Raw genomic sequence first — 25068 nt, 5'->3', positions numbered from 1 at the left:
TCCTCGATTTACCTGTAACATATTCTCGTTGTTGAACTATGAATACTATGAAATACTATGAAAGAGTTCCAAGTAATGAAAGATAATCTTGGTTATTTATATTTTCGTTTATTTTTCTATTCGAACTACGATAGAGCAGAATAATCCTTTCTTAATTATCCTGCTCATAAACGATGTAACTCCGTTATCGTACACTATGGAGACTCGTAATTACGCGTTATTTCCTGCATAATTATATCACATTATGGTTCCCCGTTGGAGAACTGTCATTATCTTCTTATCATTTAAAAATAATTTTACAACACGCTTGCGTTTATTTTGACAAACTGCTTGTATATATTAATACTTCAATCCCTTGGTCTTTAAAGTCTGTTATTCAAAAACAATTTATTACTGTACAGTGTGAGTCGTCTAAGGGTTTGGGCTGAAATAATTTCGATGCTGTAGAATCTATTAAAAAATATATGATTCCATTTAAAGCGGCAAGGTGATCTTCGCAGGAGTTTTACGTGTTCACCTACAGAAAAGTTAGAAAGATCAAAATATATCCTCCTTCTGTTTGAAACATCTTTCGGTATAATTAGCAGTATAGGAAATATTTCAGTTCAAATTCTTAGGCGACTCACCCTGTATAGATATAGATAATCCACTTCTGTGAATAATAAAATTGTATACAATTTACGATTACCTTGATACACGATTATAAAAAAGATTTCTACAATTCATATTGTTAGAGATATTTGAGTATGTGCTGTGTTCTGTTAGAAAACACGCGATTGCAATACTAGTATGTTTTAATTAACCGATTAGTATAATAAATGTTATAAATAAACGTTATTCTTATACGATGTTTGGAATGTTAATATCGCATATTATTGTCTTAATTAGTATTATACTTGACAGCATGAGTATTTTTATGTCACTAACGTTTATTTCTTTTTCATAATACTACTAATAATAACATTTACTTAGGGCAATTTATTATTACAACTATATTTCTACTATATTTTTTTAATTAATATTTCTTGAAATATACATACAAATATATATATATATTATATCAAAATTGTCAATACTCTTTGATGAGATTCATGTTCCTTTTTAGTATCAATAATAACAAATATATATTTCTTCAAAGTAGAATATTGTCAATATTTGTCTACTAGTGTTCACTCTTTTATAACAAATTAATATCTTACAAAACAATATCTTCTGTAACATCTTACAATTATATGGTTTGTAATGAAATGTTCTGTTAATAAAAATTTTAACTTTAAAAGAACTCTTTTGAATATTTAAGACAAGAGAGAATTGATTTTTACTTAATATTTTAATTAAATGTCAATAATTTAGTTGTGTAGATTACACCATGATTTTAAATTAGAAATTTAAAACTCCACTTCTTAATGGTACAGGCGTTTGCTGTTTAACATCTCTAACAATAGTAATCATATAAATTTTTGCAATAATTCCAAAATTTCCTACGATAACGTCAAGCAGATTCATCTGTCAATAATTTAACAACTTTGTATCACTATTGAAAAAATTACTATAAATCGCTTTTACACGTAATATCAATACTAATTTGATGTTATCCTAGAAAAAAATACGTATAAAATAAAGATTTTACATTACCTTAGGCTTAGTACAAGTAGAATGTTACATTTCACATCTCTGTACGCGTTCTCGAATGCTTAAAAATGCATAATAAAATTAATTCGATATCTGACATTGTGTGAAGTACATGCACGATGCTATTTGTTACGAAGTAATCCCGAAGAAATTTTTTTATAAACAACTTTTAACACTTCGGATTGGTGTACCTTTTATAATTGTTCGAACAGTAAATAAATTCAATCACTACTTTAAATTTGCATATACGATCATTAACAATACATTTACTTATAGCATATTTTTATCTAATGTGTTTGAATCTTCTTATGAAATTTTCCTAAGTAATATCGTTTTCTTCTCCAATTGGGATTTAAATCGGATCATCCGAGTGTTTATATTTAGTTCAAAAAACGACTATGTACTCCAAAGGATATTCGACGGTGCAGTAAAGTACAAATAATTATCCTTTTAATTATTACAAAAATGCAATCGTTGGATCATGTTATAGCTTGTAGCTTTCGATACTTCGTATTATAGAAATATGTAAATTACATTTCTTTTCTTTTCAAATCGACAACGATCACCGGAATTTCTTGAATTCTGTGCAGATATTAACTAGATTCGAATAATTCCCAACAACGCCAATCCATCTTTAACTCGGCAACCTTCGCTAACGAGCAACGTGTAGAAACTTGAACAGTGTGAAATTTCCGTACACGCGCATTTCCATTTTTTTTTTTACAACGCCTCGTGTATATATATTATACCTGTCCGATGGTACAAAGGTGGTTTCGCGATAAAGAACGAAGAAAGGAAAGAGTATCGAGATCTCTGGGGCAACTTCGTCACTTCTTGTCTTCCGGTTGTCTCTCTACGGTGACGTTACACCTAAATTGATCGTTCTCAAAGCTTTGATTCGTCGCGCCGTTCTGCTTCGAGCATTCCTTCGCTCGATCACGTTCGTCGGTTTGCATCCTTTTCAACCTCTTCACACCGAACTTCTTCTTACTCGTTTCGGATGGCATTTTCTCGATTTTGTCAAGGTTCTTCGCGTTATTGATAGCTTCCAGACTGCTCGTCTTTCGATTATCCGTTTCTTCCTTGCTAAAAGCCTGATTGTCGATTCCGGCTAGATTGCTCGATTCGTTCTTATCATCGTCGTATTTCGCGCCTTTCTTTTCCTCCAAAGCGATCTCGATGATGCCATTTTCAACACCGTTTTGATTGCCTACGTTCTTCGGCTTTTTCTTCACGATGTCGTTACCTTCCACTTGTGGCTGCTTTTTCAGGTAAGCCACGTTGAAGATGTAGTACATTATACCGGTGATGAGAGTTATCATTGCGAAGATTCGATAGGTTGGTCGAGTGCCAAAGGCTTTCATTAGATATCCACCGATCAAGCTTCCTGAACCTTTGCCTAGAAGCATCGAAGGAATGATCGTTATTGGTAGATCGTGGACTGTTATCGTGTAAAGGTAGGAAAATGCACGGAATTTATATATATATATACAGTGTATAGATGTTATAATTTGTTATAAATATACAATAAAACAACTCGTTATGATTCTTAGTAAGCGAAGCAAATTTCCACTGCTTTACTTTTGTTTAGAAAGATATGAAATTGCGTAGAAATTCGCGATATAGTTATTACAATTATATATAATCGTATAACGATATAATTAGAACGGTATGATGAGTAATGCGTGGCGTTTATGCATCTGAGGAACGCGAAAGTAGATTTGAAGGCTTTTCATTTGAAACGAAAGTAACAAGTATAAGAACTGAAAAATTGAAAGTAAATACTAAAATATTATTTTCAAAGATAATTATTTCGAAACGATTTGTAGTTGTCAAATCTACGAGTATCGATCTAAGTAACGAGCTAATATCAATTGACCGCTGATAATGATGACCACGTTGGCGTCACGCGTACAAATTAACGAGTTTAGAAAGAAATTCAGTCGCAATGGAAGGTCAACGTGTTAAAAATCTAGGGCAAAAAAGGTTGTAAAATTATCCAAGAGAAAGTGTTTCTCACCGACTCCGTAATAAACTCCACCTAATAATCCCTGTATCGAACTGTCAGTGGTCGTGGTGGATAATTTCGCTGCGTAAGTAACAGCGGCGGTGAAACTAAGCGACAAGGTGACAGATTCTAACGCTTCGAAAATAAGAGTATGCCAAGGATTGTATATCAAGGAGTATCCTGTAAAACAAAAAAAAAAAAACAGTTAAAAATCAATGAAACGTAAAGCAAGTTCCTTTCTACATCTTTATATAATGACTTTACATGAAAACCTAATTACCGGATACGGAAATAAAAAATCATGGTAAAAAGTACGCAAAGTAAATACTTTAAATACATCGAGTGTATCACAGTGGCGAGCGAAAGATATCTGTTTCGTTCGCACAAATTCACTAGCTTCGAATACCATCTAGATTTAATTTTTAAAATTATATGCGCGTGCATGTGTTGCATTACCTCGTGTCGTTTTATCTCTAACGTGTTATTGCATCACTATTTCCTGTCCATTCTACATTATCGTGTTATTTGTATCTACCTTTACACGCTACCATAAAAATTTGTAATCTTTTCTAAGATCGCATTCTCCTTTTCTCTTTCTTTTGCCACCTCGTCGAGCCAGCTATAATTTAGCGAGCCAAAGGAGCAACGCATAATCTTCGTAAAACTTGTCGATTAAACATCCTAACATCGACTTCCTTATTCTTTCATTTACATACATGTTGCTCTGACGTTATGCTAAGTGACGTTATCCTCGAGTCGGCTACCTCAAGCTCCAAAATATAAAACATGCCTAAATAAAGTTGCTTAATAGCCAGTTGTTTTTTCATTTTACCAGGCCAAAGAAAGTTCTATCATACGTTTATCAGGAGCATCATGCAGATGAAGTAGACTCGTAAGAATTAAAAATGAACGCTTACCGCAAAGTCTTATGGCGTAAAAAACGAAGCCTATAAAAAGTACATTGGCATGGCCGATCTTTGATATGATTGGACCAGATAGTACCAGTAATGGTATACCGGCAATACCGCCTACGGTTATGGTGATGCCCATGAGTGATCTTGATCCTCCTAAATCTTGTATCAACCAAAAGAGGAACGATTCGATGTATCCCCAAGCAGTGCCTGTAGAAAAAAAGAATTTATCTCGACAAAGTCATCGGGCTATAACGTATTGCTCGCGTTAAGCTCATTAAGCAGAGATATTCTTTTTAAAGAAGTTTACGCTTCTTAGAATTTGTTGCGTTCATAAATATTTATCACGACGAAGGAAAAACTGACCAGAGTTTCTGATTAATGACGGGTAAGTATATCTCGGTTAGATACATTGTGATTTTAAGCTGTAGAGAATATCTTGGACCTTTTTTGCTTTTTGAGGTACGAGAAAATGAATCTTCTCGCAGTTCTTACGCTTCAGAATGTTTCGGGGAGGATTAGAAACGATTTTATGAATGAAATTTGTAGAATCCATTACGCGTTTTGTTCCATTAACTTCTCAAGCTAATCCTCGACTCGATATTCTTCAATTTTAATTGATACGTTTCGATACGTTTCAATACGTTCAAATTAAGATTGATGTTAACAAGAATAAAACGAGCGGGACGGTGCAATCACTGCATTTAACGTGACTAACGTTTCAGGTTCTAAAAGTTTTTGATGGATGTTGCAAGTCACGCGAACACCATAGAAATCGTTAGATCTTCTGATAAAAATTTGTAAAAAATGATAAATTCGTCGTATGCACAATTTTCCTACAAAGAAATCTTTTAAATGGTTCTACAACAAGAACGTATAAATTTTAAACAAATTATGAATTTCGATCGTTAAGGCTAACGGAGATTTAAAATTGTAGTCGCTATAAAGATCGTCCGATAATTTCATATTTGTAACACCATTCAAACGACAAATTTTAAAATTATACTTGACGTTTTAAAGGTACCTTTGTGCGTTTGAAACGAATGAAAGAGGAAGTATAACGCAATCGGCGTTTAAAACCGAATTGCTTTAAAAAGTACGCTCAATTTCGCGGCATCGATGAGGAATGTCAATGTCACTGCAATTTCATTAGTCGATCGGTGTACCAAAGATTAGCGGAAACCGGCAATGACGAAGATTACGCAACTTATTCGAGCTTTGCAAGTTCACAGCAAGTTAAGAATTCCTACGATTCGATAATTCAACAGGGCACAATTTCTTCTCCCGTTTTATATCGAATTGTCAAAATAAAAAATTACTACTATTATTACTACTATTACTATTGATATCAATGTTAACGTTAATTGTCGCTATTGACGCAGAGATTCTTACCGAGAATGAAACAGGCGATAAAGAGAGCCGCGGCCTCGATGTTCCTTAGCACGGTGAAAACGTCGCGAACCACATTTGTAGACGGTGATTTGAATTCCAAATTAATGGCGAGCATTAACAGCCCTGAGATAAGCTTCAAGCCTGCGTACAAATAAAACGCTGGCCTGCAAAATGTATGTCGTTTCTGAGAATTTATACATTACCTCTATATTACATATCATTTTTACAAATTCATAGAAACGAGACGATTAAACGTCTTTGAAACGATGAATCTTTACCTGAAGTCCGTGTACTCTTTGCCGATGCTCGCGTAATCGATAAGCAGACCAGATAGTGGCGACGAAATCATGCCACCGATACTGCCGTAAATTCTTTGAAGACCGTAATCGGCCTTCTGTTCGCGCAATATAGCGATCACCGCACCCTCGAACATAGCGAACGTAGTTCCACCGATGACACCTGCGAATAAATTTTAAGACGTCGTTCTACGTTTAATAAAAAGAAAGAGAAAAGTAAGAAAATTTGAGAGGGGACAATAAAAGATGCAATATTCACCGATAAACACTCTAACGGCGAAATACATCCAGAAAGTTACTCCTATGTTGTATTCGATCACTGTCTTCTTGTTCGAGCACATCTCCTTACGAGGCGCAGTGACGATACATCTTTTGCTGCAGTCTTCCGCGTTTAGGATCTTGTAAGGCTCGGAGCTCAAGGAGTAATTAAAAAGTGGCAGAGTCACAGATATCCTGTCTGTATCCAGATCAGGATTGCCACAAGTGATCTTTTGAAATTCGTTTCCTGTCCACGCGATTTCTTCCGATAGGTATCTTCGTCGTTTCATCCCGTGATCTTCGTCCGTGGCTTCCAACGTTTTCAACTTCGATTTGTACGAATGATAATTCGTCGTTCGACTGGCATTGTCCTGAACGTTATATAACATACAGTGATTAATACACGAGGAATAACGAAGCATAACGTGTGACAGAAAAAATGCTCGAAAAATCCCATATTATCCCTTATTTAAATCAATTTCGCGACGAAACATCTCTCATTGACAATCGTATCATCTTCGAGTAGATTTCATTTTCACTGAACTAAGAAAAAGTGTTCGTTTCGAGAGCGTTTTTTAAAAATGAATATTAGTTGTGCTAATTCGTTCTGCGTTCGAAACTTCTTCGTGCGAAACATATCGAGCGTGAAAATATAATTAAAAAATACATCTAGAAAAATTCTAACACGTATTACATAAATATATCGATAAAAAATAAAACACAAAAGTATCTTTTATTTTCGAAGTAAGCGCGTTACTAAATACACATTTTCTTCCATTATTTCACAATTATTCTACTTTCTCTATTTCTTAAACAAGTATCGTGTGTTTTTTAAACGAGTCTGTCTATGTACTTCACCTTTCGTGATATAACCGGATTGAAAGTGCAGAGAGTTCGGTTCTCGTATATTCTGTTCGACATGGCAGGTTCTAGGGTCGATATTTCGAAATCTTCGATAAATCCCGACACGGTGCATGAAAACTCGTACAGTCGATTCGATGGAAAGAAGTACTCGTTTGCATACAGTTGACGAATCGACGTCCTGAAGTACTCGTTGTTCTTTAGCTTCCGGTGCTCCCTTAGGTCTTCTTCTATTTCCTGTAAAAAATTGTATCGATTAAGAGAACGTAATGTATCATTTTTATCAAAATTATCTCTCTCTCTCTCTCTCTCTCTCTCTCTCTTTCTACGATTCTTTGCTAAAGATCAATTAAAATTGCTTCATTCCAATTACGAGGTATTATAAACCACGTGGAATCGATTATCTAAAATTACTTAAATCAATTACCTGTGGCAATTCATTCTGAGCGATCGAAAACCTGAACGAAGAATTCGCGCCAGTTTCCATGTTGTATCGTTTAATCGTGTACAGCCTTGACGACAAAATTGACTGCACTTCGGTGTCATTACGAACGTCTAGACGACACATGTAACTATAAAAAGGTAGATTAAACGTTTTTAATTAAAAGCCACAATGACGTATACGTTGATATTTAACGTTGCGTAAGACGATTTTAGTTTTACTCGTGAAATAAAATCCAGGTTAATATACATTGCCATTGTAATTGCGGATATTATTTAAAACGTATATCAGAAAATACTCTCTGTATTTATTTAAAGAAGCTGTATCGAATCGAGCAAAACAGCTGATTCTCTCACGACAATCGTATTGCTTATAATTTTTTGAACGATATTACGATTAATATATCTTCCATTCGAGCATCTATAATTCCACAAAGTTAAACGCAAGTTTAGATCAAACGATCGTCAACGTACGATACTAACTTAATTTTTAACAAGATTAAAAAAGAAAAAAAAAGGAATAAACGGAGTTATCGGATATTCAATGAACAACGGAATTGGTTCGAGTATAAAAACGCAGAATCGTTCGAACACGTATCCTTACCTACCCGCAACTCTCTATCCTGGTGGAGATCTTGGACTGCAAGCTGGTCTCGCAAGGATGATTTTCGCTCATGGTGTAAAGCAACCCATTATTCCCTGTACAGCCGAGGTCCATAACGACTCTGTCTGGAAATTCCACTGTTATCCTACCGATCGGCACGAGCAGCAATAAAAGGGCCGCGACTCCGCCGAACGATGAGAACAGAGATAATAAGATCTGAATGAGAACATAGTTTCAATGTCAGTGGTTTGCTTCCTCTTTTGCTCCATCTTATCGCCAACTAACGATAAATCGAGAAATGAAATTCGAGCGACGATCGTTAGAAGAATTACGGTATTTGAAAGCGCTATAGAAAGTTAAGCGATACAAACAATTTATTATTCGTATCGAGAATGTAGCAAACGATAAGCGATTTAAACGAATCGGCATTTTTCTGAGCGAGAAATTGCAATTATTCCGTGATACAATTATCGACGTTGATATTTACGCGTGTAAAAAAACGTCAGTTTCCTCTCGAAGCTCAAGTCGACGAACTTATACGATAAGAAAAGAAAAAATGTATCGATTCGCGCGGCTTTCAACGGTTGATCGAAGCTTTCGTCGTTTATTGCACGCGGCAATCTAATATTTACAGTTTGTTGGTATTCGAGTGGCGCATATGGAAATATCGTGATCGTTTAATGGAGTTTTACTTTGAAATTTCCCACGCGATCGGCGAACATTCCAGCCAAGGGTGGCATCACCATTGCGATCACTGGCGTTATGGCGCTCATTATGGCAGTTTCTTCCACGTTTATGCCAAGCTCCCTCATGTGTATCGTCAAATATGGATAAAGTACATAAAGCGCTGAAAACGATCATTAAACATAGTATTATTATATTACAAAACGTGATAATCTCGAGAGAGATTGAAAATTGGAGAAAAAGTTAGTTGAAGTACAGCAAAGTGTTTATTTTAATTAATTGTTAATAATTTAATTATCGTATAGATAAACATAAATAAATTATTATGGAATTACTATTACCTCGTATAGATGTAGATAAATTATCATAGATCAAGAATGAAATGAATCAAGAAAGAGATGGAAATATACCGGAAACGGTATTCTATTCTAAAAACAGAATTTAAGGCCATACCAAGTGCGAAAGTTAAATCAGCACTGCGGTTTTCCCTTCAAATTATTCACGAAGAAGATGTAAAATGTGGTCAAAGTAAATTGGCAACAAGAAATACCGTTCAACATATATATTACTGTCGAGAGAATGATTTAGTGGATATTTCAATGTATATACAACGTACTAACTTATGATTTAATGGATATGTCTATCTGACCTATGCTTCAGCGAATATATGAACCGAATCTATCCTTTAACGAATACAATTTTCCATGTTGTCCTAAGAAATTACGTTCTCCTACGTATTTTTAAACATCCACGTAACACCAAATTTTTTGCAATATTAACGTACTTCAATTTGCAATATTATAATAATACCACCAACAATATTGGTTTATTTGGTTTGTCTGGTCAAAGAGTAGCAACTTCTGTGTTATGATCGATAAAAAAAATTCCGGAAAAAATAACAATATAAATTTTCAGTAAAACGTTTTTCGAATAATCATTGCAACGAATCAGATTGTAACAAATCTATAGATTCATTCGCGTAATTTTCGAATAAAACGTAAAGTGGAGATATTAACACTTGCTGTTCAACTAACTTTAATTAACTTTAATTAACGACTGATCAATTGTGAGAAATACTTACTCGATGCTTGAACGAAGAATATCATTTTAAGAGGTAGCAACTCCTTGTGCCGGAAGTCTTTGATGATCCTCCGGAAGAAACTCTTGATCAGCATCATTTTGTCGTTTTCGAGGAACGATCAGTCGTGTGCAAGAGTTTCGTAAGTAATAACAGCGTATGCTTCCAGTCAAATGTTAAGAATGGCATCAAGCACCATGCATATTTTTAACAACACAGCGTTACCGTTGCATGCTTTTTATTCCCACTGAAAAAAAAAGTAATTGCGCTTCCTAAGTCAACATTTCGACGTATTATTGCGACCTACATGATGTAACGATAAATGTAACAAGGCAGTATTTATTTATCACAGTATCGTTATAACTCAAAATACGAATTAAAAAAAAAAAAAAGAAGAAGAAAAGAGAATAAAGCAAATATAATCGGCTCGACAAAAATTTCACTGACGCAGCTTTTTCGAGAAAATATATAATATCCGTCGGTTCAAAAATAATTTTACACGCCATTGTAAGTACGCGTATAACGTTTGCGAGTGTCATGGCATTATAAAACGTTAACGAGGACGGAGCGATAATAATCGGAAGAAAGTTGGATCGAATGTTAATCAAGGTTTACAATGGCGATACGAATTTCGTGGCAGAAGGCATGCCAAACTTTACCAAATCGATTATGACACATTTATTCCACGAAAATACCGTTGCTCGCAGACGACCAACTTTGCACCTCGGCTCGGGTCAGCTGATTTTTTCTGTGTACGATCATCGACTACTGTACTACGTCCGGTAACACGAGCCATTAGCTGGTCGAACAGGTGCAAATATTTATTCGAAACAAACTTCTAGACCTACTTCGTTACTTCGAGTTATTGGAAAATGATAGACCACGTTTGTCATTAGTTACAGCGTAACGACGAACGCTGTTGTCTGTTCCTTTTGGCGCTATAAAATCATATTTGAGTTTCGGAAAATTGTTCGTTATGCGCGCTATGAAATTATTTACAGAGACGTGGAAAAGCTCCCGCTTATATTCCAAAAGCGATATACACAAGAATTAAATCAATTGATGGAGTACTATAATTAATAGATTTTACTATACTACGAACAGTGATATTAATCGTTGCAATATTAATTCTACAAGATTTCGTCCGTTTATACTACGTACAGTCCGCATTTCAATTTCATACTAAATCCTCTTCTTCCGACCAACCGGACTAACATAAAAATCGTAAAATCATGAAAAATGGATTTGTACATTACGTTAACGCGACTATTTTCTTCGGATTTCGATTATGCGATACTATTTTCGAAATACAGATGTTTAGAACGAGGGACTCTCTAATAAAGGCTTGGTTATTGACAGTGGACAAGAAACGGTAGCCGTGACAGTGGACGATGTGTCAATACGAATGTCATGACTTTTACATAACGGTCTGACAATTCACGCCACACACCATGAATGTTACGCTGTTGTACGTCAGTTTCCGCTTTGAAAGATCAATGACGACCAAATATAGGTATCTATGATGTCTAATACGATACCGATTCCCGATGAAATTGAAGAAGAAATAAAAGATAAGCGGAAGAATAATTAGAAAATTTCTCGTAACGGCACTTTCTGCTACTCTTTAATGAGAGACTCGATCTTAAATCAAAGCTACGAATAAACTGTCGCGGGGAAATGAATAATTCAAATTGGTGCGTGTGTCGGAAACGGCGGTATAGTGAGATGGTAATTATGCATCGCCAGGTTGCGCAATCCTGCATATACGCGATCGAGCAGGTAGCTGATTATCCACGGGTTCGATCTTTTTCTGCTGTTCTGCTCGTGATTTATTGAAATTCGCGGTTGTCGTACATTAACCTGCTCCAAGTTCCAAGCTGGCTTAATTTCCTTGTAATCTGTATCGTGTCATGGATATTTTCCATACGAGTAATTTCTAATTAACGAAACGCTATTATTATTTTATTACCATCTTTATCGTTTAATTCTAATTAAACCACCTTTCTATGCTTTTCGATTACGAAATATTATTTATTATTTACTGGACGTGTTTCCAACACATGTTTCAAGTTTATAAGATCATTCGTTTGATTCTGAAAATAAAACTAGTTTAGTTCCGCGATGAACACGTTTCTTAAATGTTTCGAACGTCGCTCCAACGACGCTCCTTCGTAACGGAATCTAGTGCTTTCAAAAGATGTAATGAAATATAACGAAATATAATTTTTGAATCGTATCTACGTTCGATAAAAAGTTGAATTACGCACAGAGATACCGTAATGAAGTATTTTAGAAATTTCATAGCATCGTACGATTAAATGCCAGTCCGTAAGCGCGTCGTTCGTTCGAATTTCGTGTTTCCTTTATCGAGTTGCTGATTGTTTGCAAAACTGTGGATAACGGTGTCGCTTGTACGAAGTTCAAGAACCAATCCATAAACTGAGTCTCGGATATCGCTGTTTGCTTCGCAATCAGGTCCACTAGATGTGTTTTAATTGCCCGGCACGTACCCTACTCGTTCCATCAGCTGTGCAAATCAAACGATGTTGTAATAACCGAAGTTAAAGGTATGAAATTGACGTCCGCGAATCGACAATCAAATGACTTTTTAAGAGTAAAAAGAGAAAGTGTTAAAACAAGAAATTGGAACAGGAAGTCAAAAGATCACCGTCTCCTTTACCAAAGTCACGGGAAATACGATTTGCAAAATAGATGCGTCATGTTAGTCTCATCGTGTATGTTAATTGATAGTTATTTCTAATTTATGCGAGTTAGATAAATCGAAATTAGTATTGTAAGTTACGGTAGATAATACGCGATTGTAATTCTTTTAATCCTTGTAATTGCTTTTTGATGACCATTAAACAAGCTGATGGTAAAATGTAACCTAATGACGGTGTAGCCCGAAGCACAATACGAAATTGAATAGTTATACATTTTTTCTCTTTTATTCTAATTCTTTTGCTCTATACAAATCGCAATTAAAATTTATAGTACAATGTTTATTATACATATTATTGTGCGTTATATATTACATAATAATATACATATAACAAATAAAGGGAAACTTTTCCAATTAAATAATAATTTGCGATATGCAACAATCATCGTTTTCTTTTTTTGCTGTCGACACCTATGGAGCGTGTCAATAATAATTTTTATCTTTTAAAAACTGTTGTAACCATCCACTAACGTTATTATCTGCTTAATGAATTATGTATTATCGCACAAAAGTACACAGTCGCGTTTGAGAGTTCAATTTTTAAAAACAAACGCGACATTCCATCGACGATCGCGGTCTACTTTCATCATCGACCGACTCTAATCGAGATTAAAAAGCAAAAAAGCCACAACAGTCTTAAACAAAGGATTACAACGATCGAACGAGACGTTAACGAGACTAAACATCTTCTGCTCGGTTACGAAACGACTGAAACCATCGAGCAAATTCCACACGTTTTCACAAGGAAACCGTGCATGACTTCTCTTCAGGGATGAATTACAGCAATCATTACCGCACCTCAACTACAATCACGACCAACGCGTAAAAACTCTCTTTGAAACATCATCGATCGAGATGTGCGTCGAGATACACGACTTCTCTGATAAATTCTTGAATTTTTTCCTTTTATACCGAGCCACGGAACGGTGACATAACGAATTGAAGGTCGTAATGATATTTATGTGCAACACGATGACCATTTCCGGAGACTCGAAGGATGATAATTTCAGCTATTTTCAGTGAAAAAAAAAAAATCAGAGTTCAAAGGAGCTCGTTTCTTCGGATCTTTTTAGATCTTGCGCGTTTTCTTCCGTGTTTCATGAAAATTTGTTTTCTCTCTTTCTCTCTTTTTCTTTTTCCTTCATTGGGCTCAAGAAATAATCGTGTCCTTGTCATCTTGACAATCTATAAGATTATTTTGTAATTTAACACGAATCGTGGTTTGTTTCCGCGAGTAGAAGAAGATTATCTTGCGAATAACGTAAGAGAATTATGTCAGAGAAACTTTTCTCGGCGCTATTTGTTATTCTAAATGGCATCGTGACATAATCGATATAACAGAAACATTTTCGTATTTTTAATGCTAATAAGATGCATCGTAGATTCTGGTCACGCCAATTATTGATAGAATTATTAAGTCCACAGTTTACGGACGAAAGATAGAACAAGGAATTTTCAGTATCAAAGTATCTACTACTAAGGTTTTCGTACCAAGTCTGTGAAATTCAGTTTTGATAATTATCAAAAATGGAAATTTTATGCTTTATTTATTTCACCAAGTACAAAATAGTCTCTCAGAATTCTTTTCGTTACATAACTCTCATCTACTTAATTTTAAGAAAAACAAACACGACGTGAGACATTGCAAAGAAAAAAAAAAGGTATCAAAAAGATAGTTTATCCTTAGTTTATCATTAGTTATGAGATAATTTTTTGTAATCGTCAGAAAATATTCATAAAAAATAAAATCTTTCGTGCCTTAATAAAATTAATGATAATAGCTCTAGATCGATATACGATCTACTCGTAGCAATGTAAATTTACAAGCTACTCGATTACAAACATTAAAATGTCTGTCTGATAGATATGAATATTTATCGACATATCAAACGTTTCAACACACATTTCAACACACATTTCAAAAACGTTTCAAGACACATTTCTTCGCATTTTTTGCAAATAATTTCTTACGTTTCTCTTATTATTCTCCCACTGTTATATTCATAAGCAGTTTCCCTAACGATAATGAATTAACCATATGTTACTATCACATTGAAAAGATATTCTATGTATCATACTCAATGTTCATGATATAACAGTGTTTAGCGTTATTAAATACCGCGATATCTCATCCGATATTCATTACTCGTCGATTCAGAAATTTTTTTCCAATGCGACATGTTTCGATATCACTTTTCATACTTGTTATATCTGTATATTCAATTAGTCACGTATAACCAGAATATTAAATATCAACAATTTCGACGACATCTATTTATTATAAGCCGTTTCTTTGCTCGAGAGGACTCTTCCCAGGTATCTAAAAAATTCACTCGATAGAAACTAAGTTTTGCGCGCTTATTTTGAAACAATATAGAAACAAGTTTCTCCCATTATAAAAAAAGCACGTAACACTCGACTCCTTCGAAACTTTCATCTACCCGTCATCGTTGTTTCATCGTTTTCCAACTTCCAAAGAAACAGGAGAGAAACAGGAAAATATAAAGTCACTCGGTCGAGAAACATTACTTTTTCGGTGTACTTTATTTCTTCTGCTCCTTACCATCGGAAGACTTGGTGTCTTCGTAGACGAAGGCGACCTGGTATTACGAGATACGGCACGGTAATTACCGCGAATTGTCAGCGTTATCGGAGCTGAATGTTGGCCCATTACAAATGTAATTGCGTAATTCGTACGACGTCGGAGTTTGTCGGACGAGCCGAGTGTTAAGTATCCTCTTCCTGAAACATTCTGTTTCCCTCTTTTTGTTCCTTCCTTTTCCTTCCGTTTTCTTCTCTTTTTTTCGGGGGCATTTGTCAACAACAGCAGGAGGAAAAAAGGCGAAAAATTTGTACGAGAGATGGAAAATACTGGAAACGGAGGCTTTTTTTCTTTGGTAAACGAGGATCGCATTAATCGCGCTAGATACATACGTGTCTGATTAGAATATCACGTAAGATTACCATTACCAGGCAGTATTTACGTCGTTCGTCTTCTCTTGAATTTTTTTGTTAGCCTTGGTATGGTCATTTTTATTCTTCTAACAACAGAAACACGTAGCACACAGTCTGCGATAAACTTTACAATGTAAACGAGCCATCCGCTATTTTTAACCGTACGAATATTTCAATTAAAAACACGCTGGTACATATTTGCAATGAATAGCATTGTATAATATACAAGGACTGGCTCGTGTAACCTAATGCAAGTTCTTTCATAACGATGATCACAATTAGGGGAAAAAATGTAATTGCTGCCTACGGTTGCTTGATAAGAGATTCAAACCTGACTTTGTTCTTCTTTTCTATTCTTACTTCGATCGAATTTGAATCGTTAATTTGATTTTAATTGTATCATCAGGAACTCCTCGCCCGATAATCTATCAGCTGATACTCGTTATTATATTCGAGTAATTTATTTTTATTTCGACGTTGTTTCCAGCAACTTCGACGATTTTCATCGAGTGAACTCACTAACACCTAATATTCTAATATCGAATGCGACTCACACTTTGGGAATATTCCTTACATTTTACAGTGTACATAAAATTAGTCAGTTGAAAGATCGATAGCTGGTTTCAATGGCGATTCAACTTGACAGGAACATCGACGCCAAAGCAAGGACGAGATTTTGTAATTGTTCGCGACCACGATTCTAATGTGACAGATGGAGGCTCGCGAAGACAGGCAGAGTTCAAGTAGTACGGAAGCATTGTGGCTCAACAACTCAGGACACGTTTTCTATTCAAGGCTTGGCACGCGTTACACGTGGAAGTTCGCGAGAAGAGTATAGTTTTTTTATACTGATTTCAGTTTCTTGACGCGGTCAACCAGCGAGAAAGATAATGTTTAGACCGGATTTCGAACAAACAGATACCAACAACGCGGTTTATTTACCTATTTTGCCGTGAATTTTACTTCCAGGAACTTTCCGCCCAATGACCTATTAATTAATATAAATTATATTCGATTCATTTATATTTATTTCAATTTTACTCGCAGAGACTTCTTGCGCATTAACTTATTAACTAGTAACGTTAGTTAATTTATTCGAATTATTCCTTTTCTTTCTTTCAATTTCACAGTTGTACATCGAATAAGATTTCTTTTATCGTTAAATTTCAATTTTATCAGCGGCGGTTAACTTGTAAGTTGCGTGTTTAATTAAAACAGATTCAGACTCGATTATTAAATATCGAGTAGATTCGATTATCGCGTTTAAGTTTCTTCATTTTTCGAATGAAACAGGCAGAGACTTTTGAGATATTTAGAAACTGAATTTTTTGTTAACGCGAGGTCAGAAGATCTTTGGCAATCATTGTATGGTATCATCGTCGTTACACTTATTGTAACTGACATATTTCGCTGTTGAAAAGAAAACGAAAAAGATCTAAACAGCAGTCTGGAACATTGATTCGAAAGAATTGCATCGGACCACACAGACGTGTATACGCGTGTATCGTCATAAATCTTCGTCATTATCTTATTTTATTCGATTATGTGCTGTGAACGAGTAAAAAGGCATTAAAAATGGCGCAGCGCGGTACAGATGGTTCCATAGTCTCTCGTTGTTTACTATTATTTTAATAACGTCATTCGACGAACAAATTCAATAGCGAAACAATTTTTTAATAAATATTTTTCAACGAAAATCTACTAAAAACCAGCGACTTTTTAATATCTCAAAATTGATACCAAATTATTTTGGTATCAATTACGTACGTACCAATAATTTGTTAAATTACATTATTTTCAACATTCCAAAAGCAGCGTTTAAACTGAAACTAAGATTCAGATCAAAGTCACTCGGATCCTCCGAATTTAAAGCGTCCAAGAGAAAGAAAAGAAGAAGGGAAGAGTGAGAGAGAAAATAAAACAAAAGACATGTAGGTCGACGTATCGCAAATTTGAAGCAATTTATCCGGCTCCTTAACAATGCCCATTACGACGTATTATCTTATTGTCACGTGAAAATGAAAATGGAATAATGAAGGTATGTGTAAAACAAGATGTCGACGCATGTGTATCGTAACAAGCGGCTTCAATATCGATTATTAGTTTCCAGCAATTGAAACAATTAAGAATCATTCCTGCCTTCTGTATTTTCCCACCTTTTTCATTGTTCGTAATTCTACCACGTACCTATCGAACATCTATTTCCATTGAAAGGTCAGGAATTTTTCCCTTTTCTCGTTCACACACATTTAGATTGTCGCCTGTACAGATTTCATTTTCTCAGATTTACGATCTATGAAACGCAACAACTTCGGATACGATCTTGGTAAGCTTTTTAACGCGGGACAGACCGTAAGTTGTAAAATGATTCCTCGTTGCGCAATTCTAATCCAGTTACACATTTGATCGCACAGCATCGATGTAACAACCGATGTTCCAGTACGATTCGCAGATTCGTTTTCAAAATGAAGTACGATGCATCGACGAAGTATCGCAACTTGGTCTTTGGGTCCGTAGAGATTTCACTTAAAATCTTTCAATATTTTAGCGAATTCATTATAAACTCTAATTCTCAACTATTATCTTTTTGGTCTGTAATGTGTATACCTATATATTCCATATATAAATATCGAATATTAGTAGATACCTATACAAACATTTTCAATGATTTTCCTAACGCGCATAATGTGAGAATGAGAATCTGTAAGGAAGAAAGTGCGTTGAATCTTTGATTATTCAACGAGTAACTTGGAGTTTGTAAACGTTTAGACACTGAAATACAAAAAATACAGAATAATGATTAATGCTATTAAAGACTAGTTATTGAAATGATATTATGGCTCGAACAAACTATGATTCATAATGAAGAAGCTGCTCATTCAATGCAATATTGTTTAGGTAACAAAGGTGGGTCGGTTATAACTGAATTCCTAACGATGATTAGCGCGAAGCAAAAATTTTAATGAATTCATTACTATTAAGAGAAATAAATATTGAATAAAGATAGAAATAGAAATAAAAATCTCTCGTTTCTTTAATGTCATCTCATTTTAATTTATTACACAGTATGATCTATCTTGATGTATTATTCTTTGTTGCACGCAAATTAAAGTCCATTAAAACAACTATATTCATTATTTGTGCAGTTCTTAAGGTTACGAACCCATTTAGAAGTTAATTTTTGTTAAACCAACACCAATGTTTGAGCACCGTGCCTTTACCTTTCCAATTATCTTGCGAGTGAGATACCTTTCTATTTCTTAGCGATGTATTGCGCGATTCTACAGTTTTCTCCGCGATATTTGCTTTAAGGATTTAGTCTCATTAGCATTCGAAAGACTTACTTCATCTAAATAACTTTTACGTAAATTACCTGCGAATATGAAATCACATAAAGCAACAAATAGATCGTTCTTCGAGACGCGTCACGTTCGTCAAAGATTCTATTCGAAGAAGGAAATATCCGCGCGTTAACAAAGACATCTTTTTGTAACTGAAAATCGGGAAATTTTTCGTAGGAATTATTGCACGAATAATTTTCGAAAAATAAATTTCAATAGCGGAAATTTGCCAGATTTCAAAATTCCTATAAGAATCGTCATTGAAACATTGCCGCTTAATGATTCGCCATCTCCTCACGAGACTAATACCTCGTTATTTTACTTCATCGTTCCTTTCCCTCGCCGTGGTATCGGTTTGCTAATCTTCATGACATAGATTTCGAACAATAAGCAAAATCTATAGTTACGTAAACACGGTGACAAGCGTTACCAAATAGGCATGCAGATTTACGAGTTTCTCTCGTGGCAACCAAGTATCGCGCTTATGGTTGGATATTTTAACCGCAAAGGTTCTTTTTCAGAGCTATGTCGTTTTCTTTAAGTCCATTCGCGCCGCGATAAACCTCGTTTTAATGAAAACGTACAACTTTACTTCGGTAAATAGCCGGCGGTGTTTTATTTTCGTCTAACGATTCGAAAATAGCTATTTCTGTTTATTCTCGTAGCTGTTAAACTTGAAATAATCGATATCCTGTGGCTCTTGCGATATTTCCCCAATAGAAGATCGAGTAAAATTTCATTCGATCAACGTACCATAAGACTTTGCACGATACGATTATAAATAAACAACGGCGATATAATTATCAAAATTCGCAATGGAAGCAGGAAGATCCGTTTTTGACATTTTTCTGGCCTGTGCATTCTCCCAAGACTACAATGCAATGGAAAGATGTACGGAGATCGAGGGCAAAGAAACGCAGGTTCGAACGCAACAAAGTGCAGCGTTGGTTCCATCGCTCGAGAGGAGAAAAAATAATCGGTGAATCGGATCGAGCGTTCCATTTCGATTTCGATTTCGATTTCGATTTCGCTTTCACTGTTACGAACGCGGCAACGACGGCGACGCGACGCCGTCGAATCGGGTCAAGTGTATTCAACAACTATTACAGCTTCTATATGTTACTCCGTATGCACCTCCGGAGTCCAGAGCGCATTCAAAGGAACTCACAAATTACGTTGTTAGTAGTCCGCGACACGCGTCACCGTGGATGACAGATCGTCCGATCTGCGTCATTGATCAATGCTCCGAATGATGCGCCACTCAAAACAATTAGAGGATCACGTTTCTGGATAATGCACTCGGTCGAAACAAGTATAGGGAGTAGATCGATTGCCATGGGAATCGTTTACCCGACTATCATCATTGGCACGCGTTATCGTTAAATTTTTGCGTTGAAAGAATTGTCACGTATCCTTTGCCTCTCTCAGTTAAAAATCTCCTGTCGTCCGCTGTTTCGAAATCGCAGAAGATTGCAGTTTTATCGTTTGCTTCGCGCCCCGTCGTTGTCCATGTTTGCATTCGGACGAAGATTAATATTAATTGTAATTTCAATTCTAAATTACGATCTCATTTGATAGTAAATAATTCAAATATTAAAAAGAAACTAATAAAAATAAAGAATATCGGTATCGTTTGGTAATTCTGGTGTTTACAAAGAAGTAATCATCATTGAATAGACGGAAATCAATGTAGGTGCATGACAAGGCTAACCTGTCAACTTCAAGGATTAAAATATGATTCGGATTTATCTGTCATATCCTGCGGATCTCGATCTTCGCCGCTTCTATCTGATCAAGCCGTCTCCGCTACTACTGCAAGTGGTTTTTCTTTTTTTTTTTTTCTTTAAAAAATAATTCTTTACTGCGAAGGATGCGATACTGAAATATGAATACACAACGGTGATTAAAAGAACGTTGGAATGTTAAAAGAACGAATGGACGCGAAAACGCGTCATAAATTTGACAATTGCAGTTCCGGATCGCTTTTCCACAATTAAGTTGATGTCTATTATTAGTGAAAATTTCCAAGACACAACAGGCGACGGATCAGGTCGATCTGCCAATATTATTAGTCGATAAATTATAGTATTAGAGAGTTTGGATTGCAAAACGTAGTAAATATAAATAATCAAACATTCGCCGTTACGTTTCTTGAATAAAGCGACAGGCGTGTGTTCTGCACGGATATTTCCATTCGCCGAAACTTCTGTATTTTAGTTAACTCACGCGAAATTAGCGCGTCTATCTTCTGTATTTTTTTCGTTCGCAGAATAATTTGTTTTCGTTTAAAACGTTACTGCCTTTTATATCTCTTGAAACATTATTGTCTATTTTCTGATCTTCGTGTTTTATTTCCTATAAACAAATGACCAGCCTCCAGAATTTCGTAAAGCAACGTTGAAGTCTCCTAACATTTGCGTAACCTTCTTCAAATGCTAAATGTATAGATTCTACGTTTCTTGGTGGCACCTTTTCCGAGTTCAAATATTAAATAGTCACGTCGCGTTAAAGAGTGAGCAAAATAATCTAATTATCAATGACAAATAATCACAAGACTCTATTATTAACGTATAATATACATTACAAGTGCTTTAGAACAAATTTCTTCCTCCTTAACGTGGTTAACGTAATCAATAACGATGGACGATGGGACATCGTTTGATGAATGGTCCCTCAAATTTATGCACCGCGGCAACGAGTTTCATGCGCAACAATATAACGTTTTTCATTAATAATTGCACAATTATCAGAATATCGAATTACGTATGTGAACACAGCAGACTCTCTCTGAACAAATTTCTGTGATCTAAACCTTCTCGTCGTTTATTCTTCGAAACAGATATCGTGACATTTGTAGTAGCCACAAGCGCAAATATTCGAAGAAGGCAGATAAAATGAAACTGTCAGCGGGAAAATTGTTCGAAAATTATCCGAAAACGGGCAATAAAAAATAGCCGACACAAACTTTTTACGAAACTGTCCAGCGAAATTTCTTGGAAACGACGAAATGCCTTTTAACCAAGCCAGCGTTTCCTTTCACAAACCATCGCTGTTAAAAGTAATCCAAACGTTTAAGAGGTAGTTTCAGTTGTTCCAACTTTTCTTGCTCCGTTTTATTAAACTTCCGGAAACTCGAGCTCGTGGAGGCTACTTTCTGCCGCTAAAAATAGCGGATGCGAATTGAAGATTTTAAAATTCACCGAATGTCTTGTCGGGGGCGATCTCGCTGAAAAGCATCGCTTTATTAAAAATTCTTGCCTATTAGCTTCGCTACGACTGCCAAGTCCGTCCACAGCACTGAAAGGAACTCACAAATTACATTATTAGTACCCTCGGACACGCGTCACCGGTCACATCACCGTGGACGAGCGCCAACAATTTCTACAACATCGATGAATGCCACTTTTGTACCTTCTTCCGCGTTTCTTTAACCCCGTGGACAAAATTTTGCTACACTTCACGGCGCGGTGTTCGAACGCTAAATTAACCGTAACATCGTGTAAACGACTAGCCGGTCCACCAGTAGGAATTGCACAAAGATACTCACGAACTCGCGGCTCAGTTTTGTAGTCTGCTATATAAAGTTGAAGAAACATTATATAATTTACATATTTTTACATAATACATCAGGCTAAACTTCGAGCTAAACGTCATCTATCATTTGCATAACTTTACATAGTGTATGATTAACTGGAGCGTTATTTATAATAATAAAGTACGAGAAAAGTATGGTCGTAGCTGAATTTCATGTAGTTCCCATAGTTTAGAAAGGTGGTTTTGTTTCCTTATGGTTACCGCTGTTCGTCTGATTTCTTTTATTTCTCCGATTCCTAATATTATCTCGATTGGATTCTAATTATTACCTGGATACCCAAGTACAAAAATTATCGACGATTAAGATAGATTCGCGTTGAAAAGGATTTTGAACGGAGTTGTGGTATTCGAATGTGTCTAGATATTAGCAAGACTGGACGAGTTTCGAACACGTTTGTCTTAGAACGGTGGCTTATATCGTTACGAAGCTTCGGCCTCCAACTTGTACCAGAGATTATTTCAAAACGAATCCGCATTATCGTGCAGTTGCGAAGTTAAAAATTCCCATGAACCGGATTCGATATTCACAGCACGATTTTTCATAGACGTTATGGTCGAACTTCGCTATACTCACAACCCGGCAGCTCAACACGTACATAAAAAACGTCAAACAGGAAGCACCGACATCACCAGCCAATAAACAGACTATGTCTATTCATACCACTCAAACCATCACACGTATACGAGATACTCTGCCTCTTCATTCACCCAACTATATCAACAACAATTACCCTGAGAGTAAAATGAACAACTTACGTACATTCGTCCACCATTCAATACCAGGAAGTAGAGACATCAAGCAATTCGACGTTCAGAGATTCTCGGCCAGCCACGAGGACGGCCTACTTTCCAATTTTTTAAAATCCGCCTCTCGAATTCTTCGCCAAATCTAATTCTTCGCACTCTTTGTTCAACTCGGAATTTTCAAATTTTCTGTACCCTTTCTTTTTCCTTTTTGTTGTCTCTGTTTGAAAATCCAACTACAAGATTCTTATTAATAAATTCTAATTCAAATCTATTCGATTCACGAAACGAAGGATCGCGAGACGGAGACACTCGGATGTAAAGATTTTACGTGATACGGGATTATCGTTAAGAATTCTTATGTCTGCGTGTCCGATTGACAACGAAGATCGAACAACGCGTCGAAGTCGCGATTCTCAGACCCTCGAGAAGTGACAGAATCGCCGCTGGGTCCGTTCTGCGCGCTGTCAAGCGCAATACTGCCAGACCCGATCGTCGATGGCAACGCACCAGCTCGAAAATACGTGTATTCTAATACGCCAATCGGATCTAAGACCATGACCGCGACGGAACACGCCGATTTACCTGCCCATTGATAGCCGGTGTGCACGATAAGGAACCGGTGTAACCGTTTTTCGCTCAATTTCATGCAATTTTTCTGAGATACAAGCGTCATTCACTGGTTTCATTGGCATCTCGATTTCATCGATCGATTATCGTGCATATCGCGTATATGATGGTGTTTGGTAAACTGTTGGATGAATCGGTTGTTTTTAAACAGTATATAAAATATTTAACACAAACCACAGAGAAAAAAAGAGAATCCAAATAGCAAATCTGACATTTAATAATTTATTGCGATTTATTCTGATTTATTCTGATTTATTTCGATTTATTCTGATTTATTCCGATAATCCGTACACATCGTTCCTGTTCGAATCGGAAGTGAAATTGAAATTAATCGTTCGATCGTATTCGTATAACGGTATCGCGAGGTTGTAGGATTATTTTATCTGTCTGGTGTCAGTTGCCTGGCGAACAGGTAGCAGATTTCTGCAACTTTTCATCACGACGAGTTGCGAATCCTTGACACACATCATTATGCCGTTATTAAGGCAGGATAAGCACACCATATAGCGGATTCGAAACGGATGGATTCACCATTAATGGTGATACGTCGTGAGGGATCAACATACTACGTACGTATGGGTTCGTGACTTTTTCATCTCTTTTATTTCTTCTTCTCCTATTAAACTATCAGACGTATGAAATAATTTTGTCGCTAGTTTACATCCCTAGGTTTGCGTTACGTGTTTAATTTCTTCTGAAATTCTTCTGAAAGATATGAAGTCACGTGTCATCCAAGTAATTTCATAGTCTCGCGTTCATATTTGTAATTTCAGATTCTCTATGAATCTCAAATTTCTACGTGCGAATCTCGCTTCTGTTTTGACAAACAAGAGGCGCAAAATATAGTGCCATAAATAGTGTCTTACCTCTGACACTGAAACTAATAGACTATGCTCTGCGTCAACGCTTCATTACTT

At 35.9% G+C, this 25068-nt stretch overlaps 1 protein-coding gene across 2 annotated transcripts; it reads right to left on the bottom strand.

Moving 5' to 3' along the window:
* Window positions 1-88: 88 nt before the first annotated feature.
* Window positions 89-24008, bottom strand: LOC126926383 (uncharacterized). 2 transcript variants are annotated; one of them, XM_050742712.1, is made up of 12 exons: window positions 23534-24008; window positions 10169-10412; window positions 9096-9250; window positions 8408-8619; window positions 7786-7930; window positions 7356-7595; window positions 6499-6868; window positions 6222-6402; window positions 5944-6107; window positions 4558-4761; window positions 3653-3820; window positions 89-3031 (listed from the first exon to the last, which is right to left on the bottom strand). In XM_050742712.1, exons 2-12 carry the CDS (start codon window positions 10263-10265, stop codon window positions 2460-2462), a joined length of 2508 nt encoding a protein of 835 aa, XP_050598669.1. In that variant the 5' UTR covers window positions 10266-10412; window positions 23534-24008; the 3' UTR covers window positions 89-2459. The 2 variants fall into 2 exon arrangements, with proteins under 2 accessions (XP_050598669.1, XP_050598666.1); XM_050742709.1 differs by having other exon boundaries at window positions 23538-24008.
* Window positions 24009-25068: the final 1060 nt, after the last annotated feature.

This window comes from Bombus affinis, chromosome 2 (assembly GCF_024516045.1).
Source record: "Bombus affinis isolate iyBomAffi1 chromosome 2, iyBomAffi1.2, whole genome shotgun sequence".
Taxonomy (NCBI): domain Eukaryota; kingdom Metazoa; phylum Arthropoda; class Insecta; order Hymenoptera; family Apidae; genus Bombus; species Bombus affinis.
The sequence above is the reverse complement of the archived record's forward strand: the minus strand, read 5'-3'. Positions and strand labels throughout refer to the sequence as shown.

Bases quoted from the DNA above. Each gene is read 5' to 3' on its own strand.
- LOC126926383 (XM_050742712.1), bottom strand. From the start codon at position 10,265: ATGATGCTGATCAAGAGTTTCTTCCGGAGGATCATCAAAGACTTCCGG. The intron at 8,620-9,095 runs GTAAAACTCCAT...GTTCTCATTCAG, and splicing joins ATCGCGTGGGAAATTTCAAA to ATCTTATTATCTCTGTTCTC. The intron at 6,403-6,498 runs GTGAATATTGCA...ATTTATTCGCAG, and splicing joins CGCCGTTAGAGTGTTTATCG to GTGTCATCGGTGGAACTACG.